Genomic DNA, 23,150 nt, shown 5'->3' with positions numbered 1-23,150 from the left:
TGAAATACTAAGAACTGATCAAAATAAAAATCTGGTGGCAGAATAGTTTGGCAGGGGAAAAAAAACGAACAAACATGACTAAAGATCAGAAAAAATCAAGGGAGGGGGTACTACCAAGACCACGGTGATAGGCCAAGGTCAGTTGTGGGTTTGAATTTTGGCTCTATCATTTTCCGACTATGTTAGCTTGGACTAATTTCTTCAACTTTCTGTGCCTCAGTTGCGTAATTTGTGAAAAACCACCATCAGGAGAATAATAGGAGATGAAGTTGGAGAGGCAGGCTGTTGTGCTGGTAAATGTTTAACACCAGGCTCTCAAAAAAAAAAAAGAAAAAGAAAAAGAAAAAAAGAGAGAGGAGAGAATGAGGGAGCGAGAAAGCAGGGAGAAGCGCTGATTTCTAAATTTTGCCCATTTCCATGCTGTAAATATTCCTACGGTGGTTGATGACATCACTGCCCTTGGAGCTGGGAAGATGCCCATGATTGGCTCTCCTGAGCCGGTGTGAGCCAGCTCCCCGCCCCCCCCCCCACCCCCCGTCATGACGGTGCAGGGTTTCCAGATCCAGGTCTGAATGAGCAACCCAGGCACTGAGTGCACAGATTATCTACGGAGCTCTCCATCCACACTCCATTACCTGCAGTCAGGGGTTTGTTTGCATTCATTTAACAAACATCATGCCATGTGATGGGGTTTTAGTGATAAGCTAAATGCAGTCACTGTGCCCTCTTCAGGTACACAAGTTTCAACCATGAAACTCTGCAGGCCAGGCACGCATGAGGCACTCAGTACATACTTGTGGCATAAATGAGTGAAGCAAGTGATCTGGCTTATCACTCTGATAACTCTGAGTCATGAGGAATCAACAGTTATTTTAATATGTGGATCATAAGACTTCAATAAACAAGAAAAACCTGAGAATGTGACAGATACAGAAAATTTTACCAAAATATAAAATAACAAGTCTAAAGGTCAGAAAATCAAGCACATAAAAAAACTCCACAGAAATAACATAAATAATGACCGCGATTTATTAAGCACTTCTGTGTACCAGACACTGCCACACATTGGCAAACTTAATTCTTAAAACCCTTTACTAAGCTACTAAGACCCAACAGATCTCCTAGAGATCTACCCAAGAGAAACGAAAGCACACATCTGCACGCACACACACAGATATTCCCAGCAGCATTATTCGTAACAGCCAAAAAGTGGAAACAATTCAAATGTCCATCCACAGATGAATGGATAAGCAAAATATGATCTATCCACACAATGGAATATTATTCAGCCATAAAAAGAAATGAAGTGCTGATTCATCCTACAGCATAGATGAGCTTCAAAACCATTATGCTAAATGAAAGAAGCCACACATGAAAGAGCACATAGTGCAAAATTCCGTTTATATAAAATGTCTGTAAAAGGTAAGCCCATAGAGACAAAGTATTGACTAGATAAGTGGCTGCCAGGGGCTGGAAGGGAAATAGGGAGTGACTACTAATGCGTCTGAGGTTTTTGGGGGATGATGAAAATATTTGGGACCAGACAGAGGTGGTGGTTGCACAACATTGTGAATGTACTAAATGCCACTGAACTGTGTATTTTAAAATGGTTAATTTTATGCTATGTGAGTTTTACTTCAATTAAAAAACAACAACACATGATTACCAACATAAGTCACCATACCTCCACGTAGAATGATGAAAGCAGGAGAGCACTCAAGGTCAAGTTTTACAGTATCAAGACAAACTGTTTACCAGGTCAAGCCACTAAGAACATGAACAGGGAGGGGGAGGTTACTATTTATCAAGCAACTAGTATGGACCAGGCACTACCTCACACATTTTCCCCACTTAATCCTCCCTCAGTATATTAGCTTTTTATTTATGATAAGACTGACAAGCTGGGCTCGGAGAGGTTGTGTAACTCGCCCAGGGTGACTAAACAGCCTTTTTATTCCCTGCTGTGCTGCCTAGGGTCTGTGCATGTCCCCAGTACGAGTGAACAGTGAACACGAGCTGGATGTAGGAGCCAGAAAGGAGAACCGAGAATGAATGCATTTCTCAACCCAGAGCCCCAGCAGCACGAGGAAGGGCAGAGGGCAGACTCGGGAGAAAAAAGCTGACAGCTCAAGGTGCCTGTAGAAGGAAGTCCAAGGTCTCGCGGCTTGTGATAGCTATATATGGCAACGTAAAGCAATAAGGACATTCTTGTTTGTATCGGTTAGCCATTAGAAGACTTAGATTAAGAAGTAAGTTTGATAAGGGCTAAGAAGCCTACAGTGAGCACATCAACCTGAACTATACGGGAAATCAAATTATGGCCAAAATTAGGAACAAAACAGGATAACAGAATCTAATGAAAACAATAAACAGTAAACGTAAGTGAACAAAAGTACTTTTTTAAAAAAGACGGTCTCAAACTCCAGAAAAAGCAACCCTAAACCCTATGCTACATACCAGTGACATGTTTAAAACCAGGAGATCAGCAAAAAGTTATTCTACCAAACAAAGCACATAGAAAAGCAATTTCCTCCACCCCCACCACCGGGACCAGCACCCAAAGGGCAGATGGGAGGGGGTGGCCACCAGAGGCGGTCCCAGCAGCCCTCACAGGCCTCCCCGCACCCAGGATGCTCGCGCACCCTCAGAGGCTTCAAAAGTGAGTTGATTCTTTCCCTCAGGATGTGGACTCTTCAAAAAGTCCCCAAAAGGTCTGAGTCAACCTACAACCCAACTCAAAAAGACCTTCACATTTCTCCACCGCCAGCAAAGTGGGCCCTGGGCTTGGCAAGGGAGAGACCAGCACCCCCAGGCATGGACTTCATTGTGTTTTTAAAAAGAGGCAGAGCCCTGGCCAGGTGGCTCAGTTGGTTGGAGCATCGTCCTGTACACCAAAAGGATGTAGGTTCGATCCTTGTCCAGGGCACATGCCTAGATTGTGGGTTCAATCCCCAGTCCGGGCACATATAGGAGACAACCAATTGATGTTTCTTTCTCTCCCTTTCTCCCTTCTCCTCTCTCTAAAATCAATAAGCATGTCCTTGGGTGAGGATTTGAAAAAAATTTAAAATAAATAAGAGGCAGAAATGAGCCAACAGGGCTCTGTGGGCGGCCAGACCCCAACCTGGGGGCAAGGCCTGAGGTCTGAGGAAGCCTGCAAAGACTCAGCCATGTTGAGAACCACAAGAGCACATCTGCAAAGCATGGCCGCCACCCCGCCATGTTCACGTCGCCACACGGTCAGTCACTGTCCCTGACACTCTCGGGGTGCCACTAAATGGCTATGGGGCAGAGGCAGCAGACAATACGCAAGAGACAATTCCTTATTAGGAAGGAGACTGTCCGATCCCAGGACAACACTAACGCAGAGGGAATTTCAAATTTTCTAGTAGCCCCTTTGAGAAAAGCAAAAGATAAACAGGTGACATTGAGTGTAATAATACTTTACCTAACTCTATATATTCACAATATTGCTATTTTAATGTGGCCAATGTACAAAACCATCAACAAGCTCTCCTACATTCTTCCCTCCACACTCTTACAATGCCACTGTTTATTGTACGCATGTGTCACACAGCAGTACGACAAGCCAAACCCCGAGTGCTCAGAAGCCACAGGTAGCCAGTGACAGTCAGGTCTAGATGGAACGGGAGAGAGTCTGTGCTCAGTCACGGAAAATCATTAATCATGAAACACCGGAGCTGATCTGAGCGGGGCAGGGGAGCCTTCCGGGGGCTGGAAATCTGGGTTCCAGGGCTTGATCTGGGTGGCGGATTCATAGGTATGTACAAAAATTCAAAACTCTAAAATTCAAAATTTATCAATTTATATACCTAAGGTTTGTGCGTTTTCCTCTATATAAATTATACCTTCGTGAACAAAAAAAAGGGGAAGGGACGGAGCTGAAAGAGCCTTTAAACCCTGACATTCACCACCTCATTTGATAGAGAAGCAACAAGAGACCAAGAGGTGGGGACCAGTTCACCCCAGGGCACATGGCAGCCTTAAGGCAGGGGCGGAGTGGAGAGCAGAGAGGGGGGAGGTCCTGGCCGTGGTCTCTCATATCCTCGCCACTGCAACCCACCTCCTGGGCTGCCCACGACTGCCCGGCCCTCCATGTCAGCTTGGCAAAGCTGCCTAAGCCAAATGTCACACAGTTCTAAGCACAATGTGCCAGTCTGGGGACACTGCCACCTGTGGTTCTAGAAAGATCTTTGTCATGTCCTGGAACGCTGTGTCCCTGGCTAATAACTTTCAGGCAGGATCTCGCCCTTTTCTGCCACAGCAGAACTTGTCAAAGGAAGAATCACCATCCAGCTAAACATGACTCCAAGATGATTTAGAAACGTACACCAACCAAGTTCAGGACACATTCTGTCCCTGTGACTTTTCTCAAGAGCACATATGCTCACGCTTCAAAGATGTGAGACAGATACTGGTTGGCTTCCCAGGATGGCAACTCTAGAGAAGAACAAGCGTTAGGAACCAGGCTCAGTACATAGTCAAGAATCTATTCACAAGGGCTGGTTTAAAAAGTGCAGAAATATGCCCCGGCTGGTGTGGCTCAATAGATTGAGTGCCGGCCTGTGAACCAAAGGGTCACTGGTTCGACTCGTAGTCAGGGCACATGCCTGGGTTATGGGTCACCTTCCTAGTTGGGGACGTGTGTGAGAGGCAACCACACATTGATGTCCCTTTTCCTCTCTTTCTCCCTCCCTTTCTCTAAAAATAACTAAATAAAATCTTTTTTAAAAAGTACATAAATATTTTCCTATTCTTTGTTTCAAGTCATCTCATTTTTTAAATGGCTCTCAATTGCCTGAGTTTAAACCTCAGCTTCAGTCTTAAAGCATGCTGGGAGCAGATCTGGGTCAAATACAAATAGGGACAATTGTTCATGTGCATCTCCAGCAGCCTGACTTACCTGCCCTGAGCCTCAGTCTCCTCATCTGCAGATGGGGACCATAAGAGGACCCACATCCTAGGGCTGATGGGAGGGTCTGATGAGTGTACAAAGTGCTGGGACACTCTGTGAGCATGCCTGGCACAGAGTAAGTGCTCAAGGATGATTAGATGATATTTTAAATGATCCTAGGTTCGCCTTCATTCTCAAGATTGTTAGGGAAGTCAGCTATAAAGGAGTTTTCCGAAATGCTCAGAAGGAAGGCACAGGAGGTGGCTGGCTGCTCTTCTCTCACCCCACACTGATTTCTCCATCCTCACCATTCATTTGTTAATGAAGGGAAGACTGGGGAATCCTCCAAATAACCAAGGCAGTGACACTGCCACCCCCTTGCCCTTGCAGAGGGAAGATGCCACGTCCAGCTGCACACCCAAAACCTGGGGACAGAGTCAAGCCATGGGAGGACAGGGACGAGGTCTGTTGGGCAGAACTGTCAGGTCTTCTACCTAAAGCATTAGGTCTGGGTGGGTGGCTAGAGAATGTGGGGGAAGGTCCAGGAAGAAAATGAGTGGGGAGGCTTTGACAGTTACATCTGTGATGTCAGCAACGCACATTTCTACAAAGTAGGGCCAGGTAGGAGGAATGACCTTCATGGTATCCAAAGACAATGTGAGCTAATGCAGTTCATTCTTCCAGCAAACACATGCTTACTCAACGCCTATTATAGGTCAGACACTGTTTTAAATCCTCAGAAGTAAAAATTCTGGTACTTAGGGTTCTCTGAGAGCCGAAAAAGACAACTCAAGGGCTCTAAATTGCCCCAAAGGAAGCAGCCAATGGCTCAGGGCCCTGGTTTCCATCTGCGTGAAGGAAGAGGGCTTGACAGCCGGTTCTCCGGGCTCTTTTCCCACCAGTCATCCATGGATTTGCACCATGAGCACAGAGGACAAATTCTGGTTTGGACACGACGATCCAAGGGGCAATGGAGAAAACTGGCACAAAAAAGTCAACTTTAGGATCAGCGTTTGGCTTTTTACAGGAAAGCTGTGTCTAGCTGCAGGCCCTTCCCAAACCCTTGCAAAACAGTGTAGGGTATAGACTTTCTTCTCCCACTTGCGAGAGATGGAGCAGGGGGTGGACGAGACACATGCTGGCCACAATAATGCATTTTCCCCAAGTGGGAAAAGATTAAATTACAAACCTGAGACCGTGGTGCGCTGAAGAAAAGCAGTTGGACCCCAGCAGCTGGAACATGAGCCAGATGAAAACGCACAGCGTCAGACCTGCAGGGCACTCAGCCGCCAACCCCTTCTGGGCCTCCCACACTTCCCTCTTACAACGGTTCAAAAGTGCTTCAAAGAGCAAGGTTTTAAAAATCCATCCAGCAAGGTGTAATTTACTCAAAAAGAACAAGTTCTTACAATAGGCATGAGTCATCACAGAAAAGCGAAAAACAAACATCCAAATGCTGTGGTCTTGTGCTTGACACAAGATTCAGTAACAAAGGCATCTGCGTCACCACCATAGTTCAGCAGTGATGAGACCTGACTTCACCAAGGAGAGAACAAAGGACAAGAGAGAGGCATGCAGTCACATTCCTGATGGGCACAGGATAACCGTCCAGTGCAGATGGAGGACAGGAGGCATGACATCCTAAAGCATGCTGCGGATAGCTTTGGGCCAAAACCAGGGGCCACCATCCGTATGCCTCACACCCTCACCCTGCAAGACGACCCACCTCTTTAGCATTTCAGGAACTGCTTGGAATCTGATCCCTGCTTTCCTGACCACAGACCTTTACAGAAGCCCTGACTCCACTTTGCCTGATTTCTGACTATGGCTCCAGCTAGAACAGGGCAAGAATGGGGAAAACATAGTCAACTCTCTCCTTGTAGAGCCATGGCAGACATCACAAATCAATCATGCACTTTCCCCCTAAGTTCAGACTTAACCTCAGAATCCTCTTAACCCAGAGCTCCAACGAGCCCCTGCTATTCATCAGCTGATAAGCAAGATTAAATCCAAGTTTAGGTCTTCAGTTTCTACCTGGTGAAAATTGTACCCAGCACTTCTTGTTCCTTAGCCACACCCATTTTGGGGGACTTTTCCCAAAGAAATGATTCACCGGATTTTTTTTTTTAAAGGATAACTCATACTCACAGATGCTCACTGTTGGTAAATACCAAACTATTTTCAATTTCAACAAAAGTTGAATAACTAAGTAAATAGTACCTACATCAAATACTTTACATACATTAGACACATTAAATACAGTATCTTATTTAATTTTTACAATTCCATGAGTTATATCATGACCCCAAATTTCCAGAGAGCTTGTTTAAAAGAACTCTGGAGCACAGAGCCAGCCACAGGCCTGACTGCCCACCCCACCATTACAGGGGTCTCCGATGCCCCCCCGATTTGACTTCTGACTCAATACTCCCCTTGGACTCATCCCTCCAAACTTTTGTTTCCTCATCTGTATGTCGGGGATAGTGAGAGCACATGGCTCACGATGAATAAGCCTGGCCCTCCAAACACGGCACCTGGCATCACCTTATCACAGGCTGCTGAGGAGCTGTGTACTTGTCATTGGGTGGCTGTCTTTTAAACACATGACAGAAGCTCTCTCGCCAGGTAGGTCAGTTGGTTAGAGCGTCATCCTGATACACCAAGGTTGTGAGTTTGATCCTCAGAGAGGGCACATACAAGAATCAACCGACAGATGCGTAAAAAATAAATGGAACAATGAGTCAAAGTGTCTCTCTCTCTCTCTCTCTCAAAAATCAATCAATCAACAAAATAAAATAAAAAATTATACATATAGGACATGGGCAACAAAGCCCCATTGCCTGAGCCCAGGCCCAGGTGAAATGAACCAACGCAAAAGGCCTTTTCTGGCTCTGAGGAGAACAAAGGCTTTACCAGGAACTGCAGGCTTGAAGAAGCGTAAGCACAAACAGTTGAAACCCTCAGGAGGGCAATGAGGAGTCTGTGGATGGTCCCCAAGTGCTGTGTGGCAACTGACACTTAGCATGGGGCAGCAGCAGCCCGTACTCTCATTAAACGGAGGTGTGTAGATTCTCCCTGCTGACCCAACCAGGGCTAACCTCTGCTGTCTAGTGAAACAAAAGGAGAACCTTTAGAAATTCCGATCAACCCCCATATCCCTCCCCAAGTGTAACGGGCTCCCACAATGTAATTAAACCCAAAGGACATTTAAAGATTCACTAGCCTCTGTCCTGGGAATATAGAAAGACTAAGACACAGGCTAGAGCCTATGTGAAGACATTCATTTCTTCGTGTTTTGTTTTTGTGTTTTTCAGTACCTGTTATATGCCTAGTACAGAATACAGTGCCCATGGTCCCTGCCCTCAAGATTACTTTCTAGAGACACTTATTTATAATTTATAATTCGTGGAACCTGGATCCTAGTAGAAACACAAATAAAGAAGTAATTACTTCTGACGGAGGCTGGTAGAGTGGGGTACAGAATGGGGGTTTTGAAGAATGGTAGGAGTTTACCAGGTACCAAAAAGGAAAAACTCTTCACAGCCATTGCTTTTCTTCAGTCCTTCCAACAGCTCTGTGAAAATTTATATTCTCTTTTTCATAAGAGAGAACAGATTCTAGAGATGAGATTACTTGCCCAAAGTCCTCAAGCTAACAGTTGATGGAGCTGGAATATCAACTTGGATCTCACTCCCCCTTAAGCTGATGATCTTTTCTATTTGACATAGCAGCATTTAAAAAAAAAATTTTTTTTTAATCCTCACCTGAGGTTACATTTTATTGATTTTAGAGAAAGAAGAAGGGGAAGAGAGAGAGAGAGAGAAACATCAGTCAGTCACGTCCCATTCGTGCCCCGATTGGGATGGAATCCACGTTTTTGGTGTACAGGATGACACTCCAACCAACTGAGCCACCCAGCCAGGGCTCAGCATTTGTTTAAAAATAAGCACTAAGCAACCACGTTTAGTGTCCACTTGAAAAGTGTCCTTGGGTGAGGATAAAAAAATTAAAAGCTTCAATCGTAAGAAAAATTGAGAAGCAGTAAAATTTTTAAAAAATATAAAAGGTTTGTTTCCTGCAGAACTTCTCAGAGCCTTTCACGTGCCGTGTGAGTCTACAAAAGTAGTTTCCAAAACACATGTGGCCTCTAGACATTTTACTTGGTGCTGGAGGACTTTTGGGAAACATGCAATGAGGCGAGATGATCGAGTGGGGGCATTGGGATCCGGGCAGCCTGGGATCCGGGCAGAGCTCCACCGTGTCCAAGCACTGGGACCTGGAGCAAGTCACAACTTTCCCAGGCCCAGGCTCCCCATCTGTAAAATGGGGATGATGACAGAAATGGCCTTCTTTTAAAGAATAAATGATTTACCAAGTGTAAAGTCCTGAAAAGTGTCAGACACATGGTAGGGACACAATAAAACTATTGATACTAATATTATTTCCACACTGGCACACAAAAGTGACCCTCCCAGAGGAGTGTTGAGTACATCGGGCCCTGGGGGGTGGGATGAGCTCCAGAGTTTAAGCCGACCCTGCTCCTGGGGGTTAGAAGCCATCAGAATACACACCGAACTGACAATTGCGTGCTGTCTGTCCTTCCTGTCTCCACGGTTTCTGGGGGGAGACACTCTACTCTTTTCCCAACACTGAAAACTGAGATGTACCCTCTTGGCCCCAAGGACGTGGCCTCATGGATATTCATATGTTAAAAAGCAAATAAAAAGATCATGTGAATAAAGCCATCCTGCAAGGCAAACTTGATGCGTCACTGACCAAGGCTGGCTCCAAGCAAGACAACCTGGCTTGACAAAGGCAGGTCTCTTACCGGTGGCAACTGCACTGTCCCCATAATTCCACAGAGATGCCACAACAAGGGGATGGGCAACTTGTCCTCGGCACCAGCCTGGTGCCTCTGTGCAGCAGGTGACAGCGGTGGAGAAGCAGCCATGTGTGCTGTCTGATCGTCACATGCCCGGAACTCAGGCCCGGGGTCACCATCACCCAGCCCGACTGTCCTGGCAGCCTGTCTTCTTTGCCCTGTTTTCCCCCAGCCACTAACATGGCTCAGCTTCTCAGCCTGGCTCTGCATACATGTGAAAGAGACCCAGCGTCAAACCTCCTGACTTTTAACACTGAGCTCCAGTGCAGGACCTGCTGCTTTGCTAGCCTGCGGGTCTGGGACAAGTCTTATGCACTGCTCTGGGCTCAGTTCCTCCATATGCCGATGCACCTATACAAGCAGGCCCCAGGTGAGGTGTGGATCATCTGAAGTCAGCACTGGCAGGGGTGGGTGAGGCCAGGACTTTGCGGTATTGATACGGTTTTGACTCTGGTCTAAGCCATTTGCAAGACAATTAGGCAACTCAGATCAAGATTCATGCCCCATACCTGCGGCTCACCATGTGGATCCACCATCTCCTAAGGAAATAATTCACAGCATAGGAAGCTGGGCATCACACTGGGGTCTAAAAGGGACAACCTGGAATAACTATAACTCCTTCCAGATCTTCACCAAACATGGTTCTAAACACTTTCCCTATATTTACTCATTTAATCCCCACAACAACCCAAAGAAGCAGATACCATATTACCCCTGTTTTGGATCTCAGGAGACTGAGGTCCAGAGAGGGTAAGCAATATGCCAAAGGCCACACAGTATGTGGTAGAGCTGAAATCTGACCCCATGTCATCTGGTTCAAAAGACTACACTCCAGACCATTGCATACCCTGTCTTTTTGTCCGACAAAGTAAAATAAGGTTCGCTTAAAGGTAAGATGTTGTCATAAACAAAGTACCCCATTAAAAAATGACAAATTTCAGAATATCTCAGAACAGAATATAACACAGCAAGTCACCTCATCCAACTCATTTTATAAATGGGGAAACAGAGGCCCAGGAAGGAAGGAAGACTTGCTCACGATTAGGCAGGTAGAAGCCCCATCTTCTTGATTTTACTGGATGTAAATCAATCTACATTCTCTGCATTTCACACAGAGCATAAGGATGTGGGTACACTACTTCTATTACAATAAAAACCAAGGGTGCATTAATAATTTTAAACTAAAAGTGAACCCACTTATTCTTCACGTGGAAATCATGGCAAAAGCTGGGAAAGTGACCCAGTCCCCAAAACACGTGACCCAAAATGGCTCATCTGGAAGGTCCCTTAGAGGACATCTGGTCCACGTCCCCATTAAACCAAGGGGAAACATACACACATGCCAGGATCAGCATGATTTTTGTGACTGTCAAAAGACACAACTATGCCAGCAAAATTGACCCCTTGTAATTTAACCAGCTATATTTGCAACCATAGTATTAATGTGAGGTTTTGTAATAGCTTCAGGTTATAAACGTTTTAAATGTATAGGTGGAAATGCAAAAGGTCATGGTCAAAATATTACATTGCACCTGTGGTTCAAGATGCATCCCCGCTCCCCCACCGGATACCTGCATCCCTTTCTTTTAACAGGAATCATGCCAGAGCTGCCAGTCATGAAGCCCCACCCCCTGCCCCACAGGATGTGCATATGACCTAAGCTGAGCCAATCAAGGTCATTTTAAAGGAATGATTGACACTGGGGGAGGAGGGCTTTCTTCCTGGGATCAAGACAAGAACCATCATGCCCCGACCATTTTTCTTACTATTAAGAGGCCACTTGACGCCAAACCCTGAGAAAAGAGAAATGAAGGAAGGTCCTGCTTCAGCCCCAGATCCAGCCACACCTAAAGCCAGCAAACTCTGCATGTCCCAGGCCGGAGAGCCAGACAATTTCCCTTTTTGCTGCAATATAATTGAGTTTGCAAACAAAATAATTATAACCAATACTATCAACTGAGGGTTCCCACCAAAATATCACATTTCCCCAAATCGCTCTTATTCACTGGCCGACTAAACCAACCTGAGACGAGTTCTAGATTAAAAGGAAGTCAGCAGACTGCTAATGGGTCAGAGTTTTCTTTGGGGCTGAGGAAATAGTTCTGGAGCTAGACAATGGTGATCATTGCCCAACACAGTGAATGTACTTAATGCCACTGAATTGTATACTTTAAAATGGCTAAAATGATCCATTTTACATTATTGTATTTGATCAACACAATTTGCAAGACTCCTCATTGGACACCTGGCAAACATTCTCTCCCAGCTTGTCCCCTTCTCTCGTGGCCACTCCCAGGATCAGCCAATGAAGAGAGCTAACTCAGTGTGGATGGCAGAATTCAGCAGATGTTGCCCACGGAATGTGCATTCTTTTGCATTTTCCATTCTGCTGGCGTAAAGGCTACCCTCTGAAAACTGGGTTACCATTAAAACCATTTATTGAATATTCACTATGTCCGAGGCATAGTAATAACCCTATTAGAAGGTAATCTAACAACACATAACTTTTTTTTAAATCCTCATCCAAAGGTATATTTATTGATTTGAGAGAGAGAGGAAGCAGGGGGAGAGAGAGAGAGAGACATTGATGCGAGAGAGAAACATCAATCAGTTGCTCCCATATATGCCCCAACCGGGGATCGAACCTGCAACCTTCTTGTGTATGGGATGATGCTCCAACCGAGTCACTTGGCCAGGGCTGACAACTCATACCTTTTTAAAATGATCATCATGCCTATTAATTCTGGAACCGCACGTCCTGAAAATGTATTCTAAAGAAACAACTTGTGGGGAGAGAGAAAGGAGCTGCGTGTATCAGACTGTTGGCTGAAACATTATTCATAAAAATAAAAAGTAGAGGCAATCAAGAGGCCAACAACAGGGGAACACTTAGTACATTACAGTATATTTGGGACATGGGACAGTCAGCCACCAGAAAAACATTCATTACAGAGGCTTTGCAGGTGCATAATTTATGAAATTACGTTAAATGAAAAAATAAAAAAGAAGCCGACCAGAGAGCGATTTGCAGGCTGTGTCTGCATCAAGGCAGAGCGGTGGGGGAGCTCGCCCACACAGCTGGTGGGGGAGATGGAAAAATAGGCTGTGCTAATGGAATGGTAGGGATTTTTTTCTTTCTTATTTTTTAAATAAAAGTTTTATTTTGGGATAATTTTCAATTTACAGAAAAGTTGCAAGAGACAATACCAAAAGCTCTTATATACCTTGCACCCCATTTCACAATTATTAACCTCTTGTGTTACTGTGGTATGCGTGTCACAGTGGGGAAGCCAGCGTTGGAACAGTGCTGGAACTAAGCTCCAGGCTTCATTCTGTTCCACGACCCAGTCCAGGATTCCACATGGCATACAGCCTATTTGCATGTGTGTTTTGTTTTGTTTTTTATAATTCAGTGGCTTTTGGTATAGTCACGGGTATGTACAGCCATCACCATAGTCATTTTAGAATATTTTCATCACCTGAACAAGAAACCCCTACCCAATAGTGACCACACCTCCCTACCATGGGTTTTGCAAAAATCCTTTTGCAAAATGGAGAACCCTTTGGCAAGAAGAGAACTCTCTCTCGCAGTCTCCTGCCCTTGGTTTTTCTTTCTGGAATTCTGATTTCCTCTTCTCAGCGTGCCTCCATGCCCGTGCCCAACCTTGGAAGTTTCCAAGTGTCACTTTTCATTATATCCAGAATGAAAACTATTTTACAACTGAAAGCTCTACAAGTAGAACTGTTCAGAAGCTCAGAGACAAAACCAAGGGCACACCCGCCTTCCCGTCTTTCTTTTCAGGCAAAGAGGGACTTGGGAATAAGTCAGCCATGACCAGTGCCCAGCTATCCAGTCCAGGAGTCTGTGCCATTGCTGATACAGCCTTTGTCAATCTGTGGCCACCAAGACTATGATAAAGCCCCCCACTGGCTCTCCTACAGTTAACATCTATTCATTCAATAAGTGTTATCCAGTACCCACTGTGTGCCAGGCACCACTCAGTGAGGGCGTGCATGAAGTCTCACATGAGCTCCCCACGGCCACCATTGGAGTCCACCATGATCATCGACAATGCAAATGGGTAGAGGCTGCCACTCCGGCCCCCCTCCTCCACAAGCCACCTGCCCCAACCTCAAAGGCAAACCCCCAACCACCATGCTTCTAGCAGACAATGGGCAGGATCACAAACACAGCTGCCTGTTTCCTAGCCCGCACGCTGAAAACAATTTTGGTAGCATTTCACCAATGGCTGTAGTGGTCCAGAGACAAAGCATGGCTTACTTAATTCACAGCTAAATCATAGACCCAGAAGCCAAACTCAGCCTTCTCTGTCCCTGCTGGATGGTGACCGTTTTTGGGTGTGACCCCAGGTCCAGAAGGAATACAAGGCCAATTACCTGCACGACCTCCTTCACCAGGGTCTTGTCTGTGCCGGTTTTGGCTCGCTGCAGCCCACTGACATTCTCACCGATCCACGTGATGAGGGCGAACTTGGACCTCTTGCTCATGGCGTCCCCCGTGGTGAAGCGCACAAAGGCGAACAATCGGATATCATCTGCGGCCAACAGCAAAAAGAGGGCATAGGGTTTGGTTAAAACACCCCAAAACCACATCTCTAAGGAGAGGCTATGAACCATGAGTGCACCCAGAGCAGCGCAGCTGGGACCCGACACTGACCTTGGCCAACATTCTGACATTTGATTCCCACAACAGCACCGAGGCTTTGATGCCCATTTCAGAGACAGGAAATGAAGGTTCAGAGGGGCCACCTGACACTCCCAAGGCTGCAGAGGTAGTAGGAAGCCACGCTGGGATGTGAACCCAGCCTCTTTGGTGACTATACCTGCAACCTTCCCAGCTCTCATTCCGTCAAGGCTCAAGCCCTGGATCTTACTTAGGGAGAAGTTCGTCGACTCGTCTTATGCCGTCTTTAGGACCTCACTAGGAATAGGAATAGGAAAGCCACATGGACATGGGAACCTGGTTAGGGGAGGGGTTGGATGGGGAGGAAGTGGCCCTTATTTGGCCTGGGATACAGCTCTGGGCCCACTGGGCATGTCCAGCTTATGGCTAGACAACTAGGCCATTAAGAATTCTGAATATTCTTCCATTAGGTGTGTTCTGCTTGCTACAGCTTATACAGTCATTTGTATTAAAACGACTCTAGAGGTTATTTTCTTCCATTGATCTACATCTACATTTCATTTCATTACCACACTTTTTTCATTATTGTCACTTTAGAATCTCTCCCACAGTCCACCATGCTAAGTTCCCCTGACCACCACTTCCTGTGTTACCAATACGTTCTTGAATTTTTAAAGTGCCGTGTGTGTGTGTGTGTGCGCGCGTGTCCCACTAGGAGAGTGGGTTGGATCATGCTTTGTTGTGGGACACCCTGTGCATCGCAGAATGTTAAGCGGCACCCTTGGCCACTACCTCCTAGATGCCAGTATCACACTTTCCAACCCACTATGACAACCAAAAATGTGTCTAAACATTGCCCAATGTCCCCTGGGAGGCAGAACCGCCCCTAGCCAAGAATGAATTTCTAGGTATAGTTTGTGTTCCCATTTAATCAGGACCCCCTTTATGTCTTCCACAAAATTCTGTGCTTTTCATTGAGAAATCACATATCCTTGCTCTGCTTAATTTCTAAATAGTTCATATTCTAATTGTACTTATCAGTGAGATCTCCTTACAGTCCCTAACTGGCAAAGGCTGGCACATGGGGATACTACTGGTTTGGGTTATTTTTGTACCAGCTGCTCTGCTCGGCACTGATATTCTTAATGGCTTGTGGTTGCTAGCTTTCAAATCTCTCAGGTATCCGTTGACAGTGTATAGGGTAAACTTCTCAAATATTTGTGTATACTTGACTCTTGGGGGTCTTGCGAAAATACAGATTCTGATTCAGCAGATCTAGGACGGGGCCCTGCAGTCTGCACAACTAGCACCCAGGTAATGCTGATGCTTGCGAGGATTTTAAATAATTATTTAAATCAAGGAGCCTTTCTTCCTAGAGTCTTTTAAGCGCCTCTATGCTGAAACCCACACAATGTACAGGTGTTCACTAAGACCACGAGCCCTGTGAGTGTAATGGAAACAGAGTACGGAGCTGATCAAGTTCACTGCCTAGTTAGTACCTCAAAGCCTGAGCACTGTCGGACAACAACTCTGCTGTCTAATATGGAAGCACCTGTCCCAAGAAAGCTAAGAAACAGTTCTCAGCAGGCCACAGACTCCGGATTCAGACTCCGCAATCCAGGCCAGGGGACTCCCACTGTTTATTTCATAAAGGAAACAGATCATTATGACTATTCACATAGGCATAGCACCCCTTAGTTTATAAAGCACATTTATGTTTATATCTCATTACCATGCTGGTGGTGGGGGTGGGAGCTACTGCCATCATCTTCCTCAACATCCAAAACGCCATTTGATAGAGGAGGCTCAGAAGTCCTGTGATATGCCCCAAGGAACATACTAATGACAAAGCCAGCCTTGAAGCCAAGGACCTAGGCAGCTTGGGTGTGTCTGCCTCCCCTGCCAGGGGAGTTCAGTGAGTGCCCATCATGGGACCTGACCAGGGCGGCAGCAGATAACAAGGCACTGGGGGCAGAGAGGAAAGGTGGTCTCAAGGACACTTCACAGGCCAAATCAACAGGGCTTAGTGACCAACTTGCCATGGGAAGTAGAGGAGGAGTCCAGGAGATTCCCACATGGGGGTGAGCGCTGTCTCTTACTCCCAAGGCTCTGACTTATTTAGTCCCCATACATCTGAGCCACAGCTGCCTCATCTGTAAAATGAGGTGATTATTTTTTTTTGTCCTCCCTTCTTTTTTTCTTTATTGAAGTAAAAGTCACATAACATAAAATTCACCATTTTAACTATTCTTTTGCATAAAATTCAGTGGCATTTAGTGCAGTCACAATATTGTGTGGTCATCACCATCTAATTCCAGAACACTTGCATCACTCCCAGAAGAAACCCCGTACCAAGTAGTGATCACTCCACACCCTCCCTTCCCCCAGCCCTAAGCAACACTAATCTGCCTTCTGTCTCCGGATTTTCCTGTTCTGGACATTTCACACAGATGGAATCATACACTGTGTGGTCTTTTGTGTCTGGATTCTTTCACTCAGCGTGGTTTCAAGGTTCACCCGCACTGTGGCGTGGTCAGTACTTTATTCCTTTTATGGTTGAATAATATTTCATTGTATGGATATACCACAACCAATTCATCCATTCATCTGCTGATGGACATTTGGGATGCTTGCAAAGATTTTTACCACCCTCATTAGTTGATCAGGAGGATTAAATATGATCACTGTGAAACCTGCATGAGTTTTCAAGGCTCTGACAAGGTAGAATCTTTCCCCTGAAGCCGCAGCCACAGGGAGGAGCTGCCAGGTGGGGAGTGAGCACAGGAAATGAGGCCAGTGGGACTGAGGAACTGAAATTCACACAGCCAGCCACACACGGGTGCTGCAGACAGAGAGTGGGGGTAAGCTTCCGAACATTTCCCAGCATCCACGGCAGTGTTTGGGAAGCCAATGCACAGTTTTGAGTAGTGTTATTGGAGGAAAAGGAAAACTAGCACCAAAGTGTTTAATTAAATTGCACCCTTGACCTGAGGGGGAGGCGATGCCAAGGCAACACAAGCAAAAAATAAAAAACAAAACAACCCAACAGGCAGTCTGTTTCCATGGGAACCACTCTATTTACCATTTCCACATAGGTCAACCTGGACATTTGGGTTCTGTGACAGCATTTGGATCCACCTGCCCAATCTCTGGCCAAAGCCTCCATGTGGGAAGGTTGTGAAGGACTAACTCACAACCTGGCACAAGGTAGGTCACAACCCCTACCCTCAGGGACACAGGGAACTGGGCCTTTGTGGCTCTTCCAGAACTGCAGGCCAATGTCATTTAAATTACCATGGCCGGCGAGGCTGTTTCCCTGAGTGGCTTGTAGGCACTTATCTGATAATGGTTTGACCAACAAGATTGCTGATGTTTTGAAAATCCAAGAGTCATGTTATGCTTACAAATATTTGGTGCTCAATATTTGGCCAAATGTTGAAAAGTCATTTTCACAGCTGCCCACACAGACCTGAAGCCTCTCTCCCCGCCAATTCACCCTGAGGGAGGCTGTAAGGCCATTGTGACCTCAAACTGGTCTGTTCAGGAGAAAGTTCTAGTTCTTAGACACTGGTTGGGCTGCCTTTCCTCTTCTGGACAAACTAGGCAGGGCAAACACAAACACACAGCCACGGCACCACGTTAGAAGTGTAAAACATCACGTCTCCTCATTGATCGCCTAACATCACTCTCTCACACAGGAAAACGTGGCAATATCACCTGAGAAAGGCATAGCTACTCCTCAGCATGCCCGTATGTAGTGCGCACGCGCATGTCTGTGTGCATGTGCACCCGCGTGTGCATGTGTCAGGTGTGTGTGTGCGCGTGTGTATGCATATGTGCACATGTGAGTGCACTAAGATGGCAAAACTGGCCAGAAGACAGTTGATACTTGAGGTTGCTGTCACCCTCTTGGTGTCACTTGGTCCCCAATGGAGCCAACAGCACATCTTTACAGAATGAGGTTCAGGAGTAGAGGGGGCAGCTCTGGGTGACCCCCGTGGGAGAAGCACAAACGCTCACTCCGGGAGAAGACGCCCTGAGCCCCTCGGTCAGAGGCCTTGGCACCGGTGTCTACACCTGCCGCTTTGTGGCCTGTTCACCTGCGACCTTCGGCTCTGTGGTATCCAGGTTGAGTCTAAGTTCCAAAATCCACTAGAAACTCTCCTCCACTTTGTACCAGCTCTGTGACTTTAAATGTCTCTAAGCCTCAGTTTCCTCATCTGAAAAGTGGGTCACATACCTACCTCATAAGGAAGTTGTGAGGATTAAATGGAAGGGATGGGATGTGAAGGGCGTGGCATATGGGACGGCTGCTTCTCCCCCTCCTGCCTCTCCAGCAAAACTGCTCCCAGAGGTCTGCAGCGGCCTCGGGTCTGCTGAGCCCAGCGCAGAGCGTGCTAGCCTCTACCTCCTTCGCTGGCTTTCTGCTCTGCGTTTCAAAGCAGCGGCTCTTCTGGGAGTGCAGTCATTTAGTCACTCACACTGTGAGTATCTCTTGCAGGCCTACTATGTGCCAAGCCCAGCTAAGCACTGGGGGGCACAGACAAGACCAAGGAGGGTCCTGAAGATAATAGAGGCCAACATTTACTGAGCACACATGTGTGCTACGCACTTAAACAATTTGCACGTTTTACCTTAACCTCTCTGTGAGATCAGCACCGCTCACAGTCCCATTTCCAGGAGAAGAAACTAAGGCTCAGAGACAAAGAGCGAAGAGGAGCCAGATGACTCCTTCCCTGCCCCCTGGAGAACTGGTTAAGCCTAGAGGAGCAGTTTTCAACATGAGGTCCTGCAATCGGCAATGGCAGCATCACCCAGGAACACATTAGAATGTGAATTCAGAAACTCTGCGACTGGGTTCTGGAAACTGAGTTTAAAGGAGCCCCCAGGGGGATTCTGTGCCCCCAAACCTTGAGAACCATTGACCTAGAGGAAGAGGCGAGATAACAATGGGGCTTTTAGCATGGAGAACTTGCTCCACTCTAGCAGGGCAAGGGGCTGAGGCAAAAGGTCTCCTGGGCTGAAAAGCTGAAGTGCTCAAAGTTCAGCCTCCACCCCCTTCCTTCCCAGCTGCATACCTTTTATTTTAAGGAAGTGATCATGTAAAGGAGCTTCCTGTGTGGCCTGCCTTCTTAACATTGTAATTTACAGAATTAGATGCATTAGGTGTGGTTCCTGAGCATCTCACCATCAAAGACCATCAGGACTGTCCCCCGAGAGACTCTCTCTGCCCAAATCCCACAGCCCAAGAAAGAACAGAGCATATTTTAGAAAAAGAGCAACTGAGGCCCTGGCTGGGTAGCTCAGTTGGTTAGAGCAATTGTCCTGATATGCCAAGGTTGCAGGTTCAATCCCTGGTCAGGACACAAGAGAATCAACCAGTGAATGCATAAATAAGTGGAACAACAAATCGTTCTCTCTCTCTCTCTCTCTCAAAAGAAAAAAGGCTGCTGCACCATGGCACTGGGTCAAATCATCTATTGACATAAGCCATCATCAACAAGGCTTCCCAAATACATCACAAAATCTCATCTGGACAAAGTAGGCAGGATGGGATTCTCATCTCAGGGAAAATGTCAACTGATGACAAAGCAAGGTCAGGAACCCTGTCTCTGAGGACGGTCACCACCGCTGTGTGCTGTCTTCTGGCCAGCGCCAAGCGCTCAAAGTCCAGGTTGACGGCATATTAGTGCCTCTGATTTGAGTCTGTGGGCACCCTCCCCTTCCTGCTCCGTGAGAGTCTTGTTCATGAAAAGATGGTCCTCACATGATGTTAATAAAACTCCACTCTCAAGAAAACTAGACCCTTTCGTTGGCCAATGCAGCCTCATCACAGGCAATGAAAGGTTATCAGCATGAAAGAGCTCCTGGACCAGCCCATGCCACCAGCCTCAGGGACCCGTTAGAAACCCTAGGCAGGGCCCAGTTGGTTTAATGTTCTACTTCTCCCTTCTAGGCTCCTCATCTTCACTTACTAAGTTAACATCACAGGTAAAGTCCTTAGACACTGCCTGGCACAGAGTAAGTGCTCGCAGTGCCAGCTGCCACTGTGTTGAGTTCTCTCCCATGCAGCCCCTCCCTCCCTTTTGCTTTCCTCTAACGCCCTTCCTCCAAGACCCTACGTTTTCCTTCTTTCTCTCACGCTTTACCGCCACCTCACCTCCCCACCCTCTGTGCCTCTTTCTCCTCTCTCTTCCCTCCTCCTGCACTCTTAGTCTGGGACCAAAAAAGAGGGAGGAATTTAGGAAGAGAGACAGAGGAAGGCAAGAGGACCAGGGGAGTGACGTCAAGCAGTTATACAAGGGAACATGGGAAGAAACAAAAACACAAAGAGGGGAGAGGACCCCAAAAGGGCGTGAGAATAGTAAGGAGAAAAGGGGAGTCAGATTCCTCTGCAATCACCAAGGCCACCAGGGTGAGATGCTTTAACACTTTCCCAAAAACTATGAATGGTATATAATCCACACCAACCTTTCAGAGACTTGCCCTGCCTCCTGCAGCCAGACTTGACATCTCCCAAGACTCGGGGAATCCATAGGGGGCAGATTCTACCCAGTCCTTCCCATTATTCTTGGCAGGATGACCTCAAAAGGGGATCCTGCCCTGGCTGGTGTGGCTCAGTGTGTTGAACAAAAGGTCACCGGTTTGATTCCCAGTCAGGGCATATGCCTGGGTTGCAGGCCAGCTCCCCAGCTTGGGGTGTGCAAGAAGCAACTGATAGATGTTTCTCTCACACATCAATGTTTCTCTCCCTCTCTTTCTCCCTTCCTTCCACTCCCTCAAAGAAATAAATAAGGAAAAATAAAAGGATCCACACTGATCAAGGGGCCCTGCCTTCTCTCCAAAGGGACCTAGTCTTCCCCTCTGCCTTCCCCCCTAAGCCAGCCCCGACTGGAGCAGGACAAAACCCAGAGGTGGCTGAGGATCTGCAATGGGCCAAGGAGGGTACAAATTTTTCACACTTTTGCAGATACTTTGAATAGTTTTTTTCAACACACACAAAACACACACTGAGTATAGAATAATTAGAAGTATAAATAAGCAAAAATAAGGGTCTTACCACCTAAGTAACCCCTGTAAATGTTTTTATGCATGTCCTTTTGATCTTTTTAACTACTGTCATATTTTCTAGTTCCTGGTGTATCCCACAGTGCCAGGCACTTAGTAGGTACCCATGAAATATCTGCTGGTCAACAGAAAGGAAAGTGAATGAGAAAGAGAAGTAATCATTTCATAATTTCCATCCAACATTGACCTTCGGAGCAAGACAAGAAAGGGGGAAGGAGAACCCAGGGAGGAAATTGCCCCAGATTGCGGCTAGCTCTAAGGCTGACCTGACCTTATATAGTCTCCTTGAGAAGTTATGCAAACAAGGTTCAGTAAGAGAAAACAACCCACACACCAAAAAGCTGAGCTTTCAGCTTCCACCCAGTGAGCTCCTGGAGGAGGTAGGAAAGGAAATGGGAAAGAACTCTGACATCCTGCCACCCAGGGCCAGGCAGCAGCTGGACAGTAGCCACACCAGCGCTCACGTCCAGCAGGCCGCAAGTTGGGGGAGCCCAGGCAGGGGCAGAAGGGCAGGAGGAGGACTTAGGAAGCAGAAAATGTCCTCTCAGGGACAAAGGGGACCCAGAAGTCTCGTCGAGTGCACCCCCCCCCCCCCAGGGGACTACAGGCTGAAGGTGAAAGCGCAGGCCGCCTGGCTTTCTCCCCGGAAGGGAGAGTTACCATTATTGAAAAGCCTCATGTCATTCGCTCTCTCTTTTTCAAAGTGACTTGAATGGTTTGCCTCAGTGGGAAAACAAAAAAATCCCTCCAGTCCCAGTCAAAAAATTTTTTTGAAAATATTAAAAAGTATAAAAAAAAATAAAGAAAACTCATCCCAGGAACAACAGCCCTATGGACATGTTGGTGTGCTCCTTCCTCAGACAGGATGAATGGAGAGTTTGTTTACTGACGTGACCCATGCTCTACGTGCGCTGCATACACGTACAGTCTGCACTACATACAGTCTGCACTGAGATCACACTGTCCATACAGTTTGATACTTTTTCCCACCCACTCCTCAAAGCATAGACTTCACAAAGGATCCCTTCCTTACTGCATTTACATTAAGTGCGGAATGACCCAGCTTTCCTAGCTTGACTGAGAACACCAGAAAATGGAGTGCAGGATAGCCAGAGGAAAAGAAAGATGATTGCTTCTGTGGAGCCCTCAGGGAATGGGCTGATCTGGATACCCAGATTGTCAGGATAGCCAGTGGTTTTCCCCCATGACAAAGCACCAGAACCTTTTTTCTAAAGGTGACTTTTACTTCCTTAAATGGAAGTCAGTATGTTCTGCGCGACTCCACCTTCTGACTTAGAGATCAGTGGCTGTAACAGTTCCTGGAGGCTCTGAGTCCATCGTGGCAGCATCTACAATGAGACACTCCCGGGACACTGAAGGAGTCAGGGTCTGATTGCCTGAGCACCAAATGCCCCTGGTGTGCACTGCTCTGCCTTCTTGCATCTGCTTTTTATAGTTTTGCTGGTTCCGTTGCTGTCAGTCAGTAATCTGACAAACATTTATTGACAATCTGTTATCCAGAGACACAATCCCTACTCAAAAAATATACAATCTAGCCCTGGGCAGTGTACATGAATTGGTTGGAGCACCGTCCCATAAACCAGTCAGGGCACATGTCTAGGTTGCGGTTCCTTTCCCCG

The 23,150-nt window shown here is 46.6% G+C and overlaps 1 protein-coding gene across 1 annotated transcript in view; it reads right to left on the bottom strand.

Annotated features, from left to right (window-relative positions):
- Nucleotides 1-23,150, bottom strand: part of LOC129075146 (coactosin-like protein) — a 41,119-nt gene that overhangs the window by 1,345 nt on the left and 16,624 nt on the right. The window contains exon 3 of the mRNA XM_054579112.1: nt 14,196-14,353. Coding sequence (XP_054435087.1) covers nt 14,196-14,353 — 158 coding nt within the window. The remainder of the gene's footprint in view (nt 1-14,195; nt 14,354-23,150) is intronic.

Source organism: Pteronotus mesoamericanus, unplaced genomic scaffold, assembly GCF_021234165.1.
Source record: "Pteronotus mesoamericanus isolate MK-2021 breed Mesoamerican mustached bat unplaced genomic scaffold, CSHL_Meso_final contig_52, whole genome shotgun sequence".
NCBI classification, from domain to species: domain Eukaryota; kingdom Metazoa; phylum Chordata; class Mammalia; order Chiroptera; family Mormoopidae; genus Pteronotus; species Pteronotus mesoamericanus.
The sequence above is the reverse complement of the archived record's forward strand: the minus strand, read 5'-3'. Positions and strand labels throughout refer to the sequence as shown.